Source organism: Ambystoma mexicanum, chromosome 3q, assembly GCF_040938575.1.
Source record: "Ambystoma mexicanum isolate Mex_15411 chromosome 3q, UKY_AmexF1_1, whole genome shotgun sequence".
Taxonomy (NCBI): domain Eukaryota; kingdom Metazoa; phylum Chordata; class Amphibia; order Caudata; family Ambystomatidae; genus Ambystoma; species Ambystoma mexicanum.
The window spans coordinates 404,848,803-404,861,126 of NC_090926.1; the positions used below are offsets into that span (position 1 = coordinate 404,848,803).

A 12,324-nucleotide genomic window follows, 5' to 3' on the forward strand; every position below is an offset into this window, starting at 1 on the left:
AACAACACTACAATCGCAATCGCAAGCTATGACCAGGCCCTCTCACTGTCCCCAAACCAGACATCACCATGCTAAAAAACCAGCAGATGTCTGAATCTATCATTGTGAAAACACATACCCTGACTCCAAACTAGAGCTCAACAGCACCTCATTTCTCTGCCACATTTGAGCTTAAACATGATCTTTCCCCGAGAAAGGACAGCGCTATAACTCCAGGAGATGCCACCCGATATTATTCCAATTTATCAGCGAACTACTGCACAAAACTACAACCCCAGAGCGTAACAGCTCCTCTGTCAGTCAAATACGATTGGGCCTGTTCTTGTTAACCGGTGTCAAGCTTTACCTATATGGGAATTAACACACTCCGCAGAGCCTAATAGCACTTATGTGTTGAAACAATATGATTGGGCCAGATCATGTCACCCGTCAGGTACACAAGGCAGCATCTGATCAAGTCGGGTTACCCTGGCCTACCTAGGAATAATGTCATGAACTTTCTCACCCAAGGCACTATAACAACTGTGCGTGGGTATACTTGCTCTTATCACCTCAGAATATGCACTACGTCCTCCAACCAGTCAGCTCTCTAGCACTCTGCTTTCGGAGGGACAATGTTGATGTGAAACAATTCCACAACTCAAACCATAAACTTGTCAGGAAAGTAACCAGTGATAGAGGTCTCTCACTACCAATATGCTCATTCTCTCCTTTACACCAACAAACAATAGACGCAGCTATACCCCTGCATCAATTCGGCCTAGCTGCACACACTACCCCATGGACATTTCAACATTCTTTAAAACGCAGCTATACCCCATGAAGCAATCTCCCTAACTGCACACATAATCTCATACACAGGCTTCACCGCCGCCAGAATCCAACCACTGTTCTCTCAACCACTGCACAGCGCCTAGCATTAGAATGAAGCTACTCACTGCTCAAACTGCACTGGCTGCACACTTACTGAGTGCACACAAGCTCTATCTACTACCCTACTCTCTCCACTGACCTGGAATACAGTCCCCAAGGGTGTTCAACCCACTGCGCTTTGAGATCATACCAAGGCGCTATACAAATTAACAATAACTATGGGGGTTAATTTGATCATGTAAGTTTAGTCTCCTCATTCTCAAGCTGCATACCTCTGACCGCAGCATTAAAAAAAAGCTATGTTGAGTAAATAATCACAGCCTGCTGCAAGCTATCAATTTCGCCAGGTCAGTGGAGATTGTGCCACAAGATTGTTCACATTATGGGAAAAAACAATAGAAGAAATGTAAGTCTTTTCCCCAACCCCTGGTACTGTTGGTCCATGACGACTTCTCAGGGTATAGGTATTGATGCAGAAGGACCACACACAATTGGAACTTGTAAATGGAAGGTATCAATAAGGTACTCCTTTCCTCCTCAGGTAACAAGTGACTTGAAAGTCAATGGAAGTTTTCCTTTCACTGTTATTGAGGTCGTCCAAACCCCTCTTTGAAAACATCCCCTTTGTTCTCTGCCCATCTATCATTCCTTATGCAATTTTGCCATTAGAGTGGAGCAAAGGGGACAAAGATGCAGGTGTGATAGTTACTTGCCTTATGGCTCTTGCACTCCTATTCGCCTTTATTCTATGCAGCCTTATTTTCCTCCCCTCTAACCTTCAACTCGTAGCAGTAAAGTAAAAGGACAGCCATGGTGCAGCCAGGGGAAAGGGGCCATGCATGGCCACGCATTGAAAAGATAATTTTGTATACTGTTGAGATACTGATTAAATAGCTGATGACAGGAGTATGTATGTACTGTAATGAGTCCACATAAAAAAAAAAATCTGAGCACCATTTCCCCTTTACCTCTCCTCAGTTGGTTTGTTTTAGGACGGTTTTCTACTGTGTAATCATATTGTGCTCCCATGCTGATGAAGCAAAGGGATGGTTATCCAGGATCTGTATACACTTTAGGGTGCTGTGATCCTCTATCTGCTTGCTTTGGGATAAAAGCAAGAGTGCTGTTGCCGAACTGGGATTAAAAAAGCAAACAAAACTGATGCCATGCACCCTGTCCGTATTGAGACACATTATTAACCACAGTAGTCTTCATAGAAGAAAGATGCTTGAGAATCATTTTTAATGTTAAGTATATTTTTTCTTCATAGAAAAGCTAGCACTAACGTTGATAATTATTTTTTAGATTTGCTTATTTATCAAAGGTAGTTGCACTTTTATCATTTTGTTTGAGGAGTATCTGCACTTTTCAGCACAATACAAAACTTTTTAATAAGAGAATCTCAAAACGACTTCATTGGAAGCATGTACTGTGCAGTGGTGCTTTAGGATTTATTTTACTTTTTGTACAAACATGAATGAGTTGCAAGTCCAGTCAATGGGTCTTGCCACAGAAAGTTGCATGTTAACTTGACAACTTTACCCTTCAAACCAAAATGCAGACATAGTTTCTTGCACTGACATCTTGCTGATTTTCCAGTTTTTCAGACTTTAAAACTATTGCATTTGCTTTCCCTCTAACACAGAAATGTTTTTAACTTTCATACTTTATTAGGCAATTAGTTTGACTTTTTTTTGCATTTATGCCTTGATATATAAGGCACTAAAAGGGGCAGTTTAAAAAATGTAAATCGATTTGGATGGTAAATTCCTGGACTCCATTTCACGCACTGGTTGCGACAAGAACATGTTGCAGTAAATGATACATTCTGGTCTAAAATCAGAATTACCATATGGCATAGCATCAGTATTGCAAAAGTTCTAAACCACCTAATCAACATTCAAAATGCAACAATACATCTTCTCAAAATCCTGCTCTGGGGCATATTGCAGTAAAATGTTTAAACAACTGTTTCCATTTGATCAGTTTGACAATTTGACAGATCTTCGACGGTGTCACAGTTGTCCATACATGCTTAGCGATGACGACACAGGTTTTGTTTCAAATGCTTTAGCGTTCTTTTGATTTTTTTCTTTGATGTTTTCACATTTGGAGAATTGTTGATTTATTTGTGTCCAGACGCTCACAGTTCTGTCTTGTTCATTTTCTTTTGTATGCAGGAGCCTTTTCTAAGGGAATAGCAGAGGGAGAAGTAGACCCTTCATTCGGGCCTCTGGAGGCTATCCGGCTCTCTGTGCAAACCGACTCCCCAGTCTGGGTAATCTTAAGCGAGGTGAGGACAAGGTTGTGCTCTTGAGTGGAAAGGGTCAAAATGTACTATAAGCAACAGGTGAACAGTCATTATCTCATGCTATTCGGTGCTTATGCAACCTACAGTCAAACTGAATGCCCCTGAAAACTACATTTTTGGAAAATTGTCTCTAAAATATGAAATTTTCAGAATCCCCAATGTCCTTGGACCTTAGCAACACTGTATTGTAATGACTTTTTCCTCGCTCTTACAAACAAAAGGACTCATCTTTCTCTGCACTAGTAAGGTGGCTAAATTCTACTGTCGGACTCCTAAGGGATTCAAACTTACATAACCCCGTTATTTTTAGAATTAATCTCTACATTAGAATGACCCTATCAAGAGAGCTGTCATTCATAAAAAAATGTATTGGCATACAATATTAATTGAAAAAAAGTATAAAGGGGGACGTGGCCAGCCAAGGAGGGAGTGAGATGCTGCCTTAGTGAGCTCTGTGTTCTGAAGTCGTTCCCATGGGCCCCTAACCTCTAAATGAGTCAGCATTGAGACCAAAATCACAGTTAAGGCCTCAGAGACCCCCTGGAGTGGTCCCTGCAACTCTCGCTGACCGGAAGGCCCCGTTTGGCAGAGCTTGTGTGTTAAATGTGAGGCGGCGGCCAAAATGAAATATATATATTAAGCTTTATTAAGTTCAACAGAGCAGGCAACAGGCACTGCACCCAGTATAACTAAACGGAAAATCAGAGTTCCAGAACTCAAGTGGGTTCTGGAACTCTATCAAATGAAAACACAGAACATCAAATGAATGGCTAACTTAACACATCTTCCTCCTTATACATGTCACAATCATGTTTGAATTAATTACTCACAACAGAAATCCTTAAACCGAACAGGCATCTTTTTGATTCTGCCTTTTGGCATGTCCACAACAGTGGACCGATCATCTGCACCATCTTTGTCATGGTGAATCTCATCCTTTTCCGCCTCAGCATTCACCTCCACCCTCTCAGACACCAATTCATCACTTCCCAATGTCGAACTTTTAACCAACCTCCCTTTTGACCAATATTCAACTCCATCCATAATTACCACACTGTCTCTAACCGCTGCAATTCTCTTTGGTCCTATAAACTTGCTCTCTAAGTACTTCGACCCAAATTTGGGATTCTTTATTAGTACTAAATATCCCACAGACCACTCCAAAGTCTTGACACTTGAAGCCAAATCAAACCTTTGTTTGTATTCACTTTGGGCCTCCGAAATCAATCTCATGACTTCCTGCCGGTCAACATTCAGACACCCTGATAACCCTAGCCAGCCAGGACACAATTTTGTGGCTGGTTGACGGCCCTTCAATGATACAAATGGGGAAACTTTGGTGATGCAATGGGGTGTGAAACAGTCATTCCACACCATTTCTTTCAAAACTTCCGTCCACAAGAATCCTGAACTTAAAAGCCAACTGTATTCCTCCCTTGAGAAATCTGTTGGCCTGTTCAACTAATCCGTTACTCTGGGATGATACAATGCAGTACGCAAATGTCTGATCCCAATACGTGCAAGAAATTCCTTAATTCTCTCTGAACAAAACTGGACCCCATTGTCCGTGATTATCTCAGTTGGGAATCCCTCTCTGAAGAAAATATCCTCAAAAAACGCTATCATTTCATTTGTAGCGGCTTCCCTCAAAGCCCTCCACTCTAACCATTTAGAATGGTAATCGGTTGAATCCATCCCCTAACCCTTGAATGGGACCCATAGGATCCACTGCAATCTTCCTCCAGGGTTCACTCAGAGCCTGTACAGATGAGTGGAATTTCTCTTGCAACTTTTCCTTTGTCACTCCTCTTACACTGCTTACATGAGCGAACCTTCCTTTCCGCCTCACTATCCATCCCAGGCCACCAAAAGGATTGCCTCAATAGTCTCTTCGTGCCTCCAATGCCTAGGTGCCCCTGATGGGCTAAATTTACTAGCCGACCTCGGACTCCCAAAGGCAGAACTACCTTGGAACCTCTCCTTAACTTGTTGCCATCTTCAGATAGACTTAATTCCTGTTTAACTTCATAATATCGGTCAAAACTCCTATCCAAACCTCTTTGCCAGGCCATCCTGCCACGGTCCATTCCTTCACCTTAGACACTATCACATCCTCTCTGTCTGCTTCAAGCCACTCTGCTCTACTCACAGCACTGTCTGCAACATTGGCAATTATCATGCCTTCCTCCTGGATAATTCCTACGTTATCCCCCGCCACCTCAATAGTAAGGTGAGACAGACAATCCGCTCCCACATTCTCTCTCCCTGGTACATAACACATCCTGAAATTGTAACCTTGTAGCCAATCATCCACCTGGAAATTCTGGGTGAGCCCTTCGCCCAATCACTGCTGCTCATCAGCTGCACTAAGGGTTTGTGATCTGTCTTGACTTGAAACTCCTGACCCCACAAGAAAAACTTAAAATGTAAAATTGCCCAAAACACAGCCAAAGCTTCTCTTACTATCACAGAATGTTTTTTCCGCACCTCTTAAAGGCCTTGGGGCAATAGCTATGACATGCTCCTCCTTGCCTGAATCATTTTGAATCAATGAGGCACCAAGGCCTAATAAACTTGCGTCAACAGATAGAACAGTCTTTCTACCACACACAAAGCCACCTAGTGACAGTGCATTCCCAATGCCTTCTTTGATTTTCTTGAATGCAACTTGACACTCATCTGACCAATTAAAATGTATTCCTTTTTTAAGCAAATTAAGGGACTAGATATGGTTGCACATTTGTTGACAAATTTATGGTAGAACTCAGCCATACATGAAAGATCTTAACTGTTCTTTATCAATAGGTGCTGGAGCCTTGCATATGCTCTCTACCAGATTGAATTTTGGGGAAACTCCTTGTCCTGAAATATCCTAAATACTCCACTTCTCTCACACCAATCCTGCACTTGCTTCTCTGTACAGTGAGACCAGCCTTCCTCAACCTTTCCAGTACACACCAACACCACATCATGTTCCCTCTCACTATCAGCATACACCAGTATTGCATCTTGGAACACAGCAACTTTTCCCAATCCTTTCAACACCTAATCCATCACCCTTTGGAACACAGAGGCAGCCGAGGCCAAACCAAAAGGCATGCGTAAGTATTTAAATGTTCCCTCAGGGGTAACGAAAGCCGTAACATGTTGACTTAACTCAGAAAGTGGCACCTGATGGTAAGCTGCCGAAAGGTCAGTTACAGAAAACCAAATAGGTTCTCCAAGTGTCGACAGTGTTTCTGCAATAATCGGCAAAGGATGTCTCTCTATCAAAATGTTTCTGTTCAGTCCCCTGAGATCTACACATAATCTCAAATTCCCATTGCTCTTGGTTACCAAAGACACAGGAGATAGCCACTCCGTTCCTTCTATGCGTTCAATAACTCCTTTCTGAACAAGATTAACCAACTCCTCATGAAGCTGCTGTCATCTTCAGTGGAACCGGCCTTACTTTGTGTATCACTGGTTGAGCTTTAGGTTTCAATCTTATATCGTGTTCAAAGTCTTTAAGGTTTCCTAAATCACTTGCCTGGATTCTCACCCCCAGTTTCCTCTGTTCTTCCCACCCTAAAAGTGAGGCACCCTTCTTGGCAACCAATATGTCAACTGTGCATTCCCTTCCTTTGTAGGATACATGGCCTTGAAATTCCCCAATTAACTCAATAGTTGACTCCCCATAGCCACAGGGCTGCACTTTGGCAGGAACTAAATCTTGACCCTCCTTGCATAAAGTGTGCGTAAGTGTCTCCTTCGATACTAAATTCCATGGAGACACAGAGTCCACTTTAATCTTTAACTTGCAGCCATCTACTACGAAGTCAACTACAGGACCCTTTGTTTCACCTGATACAGGAGAAATCTTGAAAATGTGTCTTGGTACACTTTCTTGATTGGGTGAAGCCACACTGGATACTCTTGAGGATGTTTGAGTTAATGAATCACTATTGTTTTCTCTTTGATCCACCATATTTAATGGAAGATTCTTTGCACAATTACGCAAAATGACCTCTACGTTTGCACTTGAAGCATTCAGCAAATCTGGCAGGGCAGGTCCAACTGTTTACGGCATGTCTCGAGCTGCCGCACTTGGCACACCTCCTTTGATTCCACCATTCTTTTCTTGGTAAAGGGTTTGGTGATTTTTTTCTTCTGGCCAACAGCACAGACATTTTGTGCCACTCGTTTATCCACTTGCATTTCTCTCATATACTGTGACGTCTGTTCAATACTGCGTGTGAGCTGCACAGCCTGTTCTAACGTTATATCTTCATCGAGCAATTTTTCCTGAACTCTTCAACTGTTGGTACACCTTACCAACTGATCCCTAATTAACAAATCAGTCAAATTTCCAAACTTGCATGTGTGGCTTAATGTTCTCAAGGACGCCACATAGGATTCTACAGATTCTGCACTGTCCTGGGCACACTGATAAAATTTGTCTTTCAAACGTGACATTTCTTTTAGGTTCAAAGTGCTCTCCAATTTGTTTGATGGCAAGAATATACTCATCAGTATCACCTGCACCTTCCTCTTGACGATCCACTAATCCATCAAACACACATTGTCCTTCAGGGACGAGACTGTGCAGTAGTAGTGCCTTCCTTCTGGCTGCACTAAACCTGTCATCTCCAATGGCTACTAAATAGTTCTCGAACATGCGCATCCATCTCGCCCATCTGACTGGCAGTCTTCCAGGTTCTGCTAAAAAGGGAGAAGGTGGTGGAATTGCAGCAACCAAAGTCTGTTTCAAAACTTGCCACAGTGTCCTAGTATATGTAATTGCCACTGGAATTTTTCTATTGCAATAGAATTATTGCAGTTGAACTGTGGTCCTAGTCCTGTCAATTGTAATACTTTGTGCCAGTGCTTTGTGGTGGAAGCATCTATATTATGACACTGACTGTCATTGTTCACAACCACCAGTGTTCTCATATACTTTCAACTAGGCAGTAGCTTCCTGAGTAATTCTGCTGTGGAAAGACTTGTAACTCCTTTGTTTGCTGTCACAACGCTGCTCACACAATTCCAAATGCTCCAGAGAGCAGGTTGCCTGGTTGTTTGGTTGCTAAGGAACTGCTGTCACAATGCTTGGGGCTTCAAAGCGTGGGATTGCTCTTCCCGACGCTGTACGTTGCTGGTCCACGCTCCTTGTCAGCTGAGAGCGTGACAGGCCAACGTAATGCAAGGCGTAAGGCATATGACTAAGAAGGCCAGCACATAAGAACAGCGGGACTGATGCCCAGACACTTTGGGATGCCTGGTTCACTGACTTGGGCGAGCGAAAGTAGCGGTCCATCGGCCAAGAGGGGCAATTTATGCTTGAGCCCATTGATAGAGGCCCGTAAGAGGAGCGACCAGTTTGCAGACCAAGCAGCGGAAGGCACTCGTGGGGTCCACGGAAGCGAGATATCTGCTAAAACGGTTAAATCAAAAGCAAAACAATCTTCACTGGACATCTTCACCAAACCTAGCCAGCCGAGCGAAGGGGCAACAGACCACGCCAGGGAAAGGGGGACCACCACGTGGAGTTCGACAGATCCTGGATGCTATTGCTGCGCTACAATAGGAGTGGGAAACCAAGCTGGAAGCTATTATAGCTGGGTTGAAGTCTTCCCTAGAGTTCAAGATTGATGCGATCAGTGTGGATGTAAATCTCCTAAAAAAGGACGTTAGAGCTATAGCCGAACGCCCAGAGAGGCTGGAGAAAGAAGTAAAGGCGAACACTGTGTCCTGAGCGCGCAGAAGCAATATTCACATTGTGTGGCTTCCGGAAGGTGAAGAGAATCCCGACCCTACAGACTACATTGAAAATATGCTACTACAGGAAATCGCGGTGGGAGCGCTCTCTCAAGGGTTTACGGTGGAAAGGGCACACAGAGCCCTGACCAAGAAACCTCTGCCAGGTGCTCCGCCTCAGCCGATCATTGCGAAAATCCTAAATTACAAGGACAGGGAGAAGATCTTGGAGTATTTCCGGAAGGGCAGAACGATCAGCAAATCGTTGGCGTCTGTTATGGCATACCCGGACTATACATTCCTGGTGCAGAAGCGTTGTTTGAGTTTCGTGGCCGTCAAAAGGCGGTTGCGGGAATCTGGCCTGAATTATAGACTTTTATACCCAGCGAAAGTGAAGGTCCTGTACAGGGACAAAACACTCTTCTTCGAGACCCTAGAGGACGCTGCAACGTGGATGGACGGAATGAACTGCCCAGATGGAGCAGAAGGCCGGACAACGGATGAAACGGATAAGTGAACAGGGGTTTCCTCCGCAAGACTGTGGGGTAGACGTTGAATAGTGGCTGCATGGGGACCGTAGGAAGTGAGAGACTAAGATATTGTTTAAATGAAGCGGGGATATCACAGGATGTTCTAGAATGGATAAGGGGCCCCAGTTGCTTGATGTTACTTGAAGGACGAAATGTGAGAAGCACTAATATGGTAGCAGGGGAGCAACACTGAGGAACATGACTCAACCCCCATAGTTAGTTTAGTTAGGATATCAGTAGAATAGTATCCACCTGCTCCGACCTGAGCACCAGTGTTCACTGGGAGGAGGGTGAGATGCAGGGGTGCCGGAGATCCAGGGCTGGAGCTGGGCACCATTGGGGAGAAGTTGGGGTTAAGGGAGGGGTAGACCTGAGGGTAGTTTGGTTTGGGGGGGTTTGAGAGAGGTTGGAGGGGGTAATGGGGGAGGTTAACGGGAAGAGTCTGCAGTCACAACCCAGATCACTTAGATGGAAAAGGGGGGAGGAGGCAGGAGGAGTTGGATACGGCTGATATGGGGGATCTGAAGATAGTGACATGGAATGTGCGGTGGCTAAATCGTTATATCAAACGGAACAAGGTCATGATGTACCTGAATAGTCAGAAAATAGATATAGCATTGATACAAGAAACTCACTTAACCAAAGATAAATTTGAGGTGATCAAGAGGAAATGGAGACTCTGCATTGTCACTGACTGGCTCAAATCCAAGGACATACGTTATCATTGGACGTTCCCGTGTGGCTTATGTTTCGAATGGAAGGGTCTGTCATATACTATCTCCAAGGAAGAGGAGGCTACCGACTTGATGGAGGAAGATGGTGAGCCAAGCCAGTGGACCCCAGAGGGGGCCCTGGAGAATAATCTGCCTGCAGCCTCGCTTCCCAGGAGGGAGAAATGGAAAATGGGCCGCCTGCATCCGAAAGGAAGAAGTAATGGAGGCCAAAATACAGCCCTCACCTGATCACCGATGAACAAGGTCAGCAGGGCGTGTTTGGGAGGGCCGGGGGAGATTGCCACACTTGTTGGCCAGTACGGCGGTGGCCGGACTTGGAGCTAGGGTAAAACCCGGGAGTTGCGTACACTAAAACGATCTGTGGAGGAGGAGGAGGGTCGGGGGGGGGGGATGGATAGGGGTCCGGAAAATTTCCCTATTTACCCGGGTGATGAAGAAAAGCCAGGGGGTGGTTATGTTGTTTATTATGTTGGCTTATAAAAGTTTGAAAGTGGTTAGGGATGGGGGTGCGTAGTTATTTTGTATGTTTACAGTTTACAAAATGGTGGTGGCATACATGAATCCGGGTCGCGCGTATAGTAGCAGGCTTCTGTCGGGGACATGAAGGATTGCAGCTGGACGATGGCAGCTGAGATACGATTGGTCTCCATGAATCTACAGGGTCTGAACTCGCTGATCAAGAGACAATCAATATTGAGGCGTTTAACACGCCGCAATTATTTAGTTACAAGAGAGACACTTGCTTCCCACAGATGAGGCCCGCATGAGACACAAGGAATAAAGATGGGGGTTACAATATTGTTTGCAAAGGATAGACTTCAGCAAGTGATTCCAATCTAAGGATCCACAGGGGCGATACCTGGTCCGACGGGTGAGGGGGGCAATCAATGGGCCAGCTGGTCACCTTGACAGATGTATGCGCCTAATGAGAAGCAGGACCAATTTTTGACAGAGAGGTTGGGGAAATTAAGTGGGTGGTGTGTGGGTACGGTGTTGGTTGGGGGGATTTTAACTGTGTAATGGACGCTTCTTTGGACAAGCCCTTACTGCCCACCCACAACGATGGTAGGCAGGCACTGGCTCTATTTATTAGGGAGCTTCACTTCATAGAGACATGGCAGTTCTTTCACCCCCAAGCTTGTTCATACATGCACTGTTCCGTCGCGCACAGAGGATTTTTGCAAATTGATATGGTCCTAGTATCGGATGCTTTTATACCACAGGTGACAGATTTGGAGATCAGGGTGCAATATTTGTCCAGTCATGCTCCGGTCATTCTTAGGACAGTACCCTTGGCATCCCCCCAGTCCCCAAATTCCCACAGACCCAGGCGATTGAATGATTTGTCTTTAAAATCCCATATGGAAACAGTAATGAGTAACTTTTTCAGGGACAATGATCATGGGGAGGTGGACTGGTGTACGATTTGAGATCCCGGAAAGGCAGTTAGAAGGGGGGAACTTATCGCTCAGGTGACTGCCTTCCTGAGACAGAGGGAGCTTTTGAGGGTGGGAATAGAGCAGGAGGTATAAGAAGCAGAAAACGTGCACAAGGCCTGCGGCTCCCGGATGGCGTGGCAGGCCTTGGCGTTGGCTAGGGCGAGATAAGAGGCACACCTAGCGGACAGGTCGGCCCAACTTCTTATTCAAACCAACCAATCGTACTATATGAAGCGTGATAAAGCTAACTGCTTTCTTGCGGCAAAGCTAAGGAAGCAAAGAACCACAAACTATATCACCGAATTGAGGTATCGGGCTGTGAATTTAGTAAGGGGAGAGGTGGAGAAAATGGAACCAATGCAGACCTTTTTTATGTTCAGGCCTTACAAAGTGAGAATCTAAATGGCGATGCCAACAAACTTGCCAGTGGAAAATACATCTACCCCGAATAACAGCAGAAGATGGGCAGCTTTTGGAGGCACCATTTACTGAGGAGGAGGAGGTGGGCAGGGCATTTCAGACCCTCCCCAGGAACAAGGCCCCAGGGCCAGATGTGTTTGGGGATGGTTATTATAAAACCTTCCGGAATATATTAGTCGTCCCATGGGCAAAACTGTTTAAACGCATAAGGGACGGGGGCACAGTTTTGGGGGATATGGGTCCCCTATAACTACTTTAATACTAAAACCTGGTAAGGACCC

The 12,324-nt window shown here is 44.9% G+C and overlaps 1 protein-coding gene across 4 annotated transcripts in view; it reads left to right on the plus strand.

The window, feature by feature from the left end:
* The window catches only part of MGAT4B (alpha-1,3-mannosyl-glycoprotein 4-beta-N-acetylglucosaminyltransferase B), a 1,380,432-nt gene that overhangs the window by 1,298,413 nt on the left and 69,695 nt on the right, over nucleotides 1-12,324 (plus strand). For all 4 annotated transcript variants that reach the window (XM_069654102.1, XM_069654101.1, XM_069654099.1 and 1 more), the window contains one exon: nucleotides 3,054-3,166. In XM_069654102.1, the coding sequence (XP_069510203.1) occupies nucleotides 3,054-3,166 (113 nt within the window). The remainder of the gene's footprint in view (nucleotides 1-3,053; nucleotides 3,167-12,324) is intronic.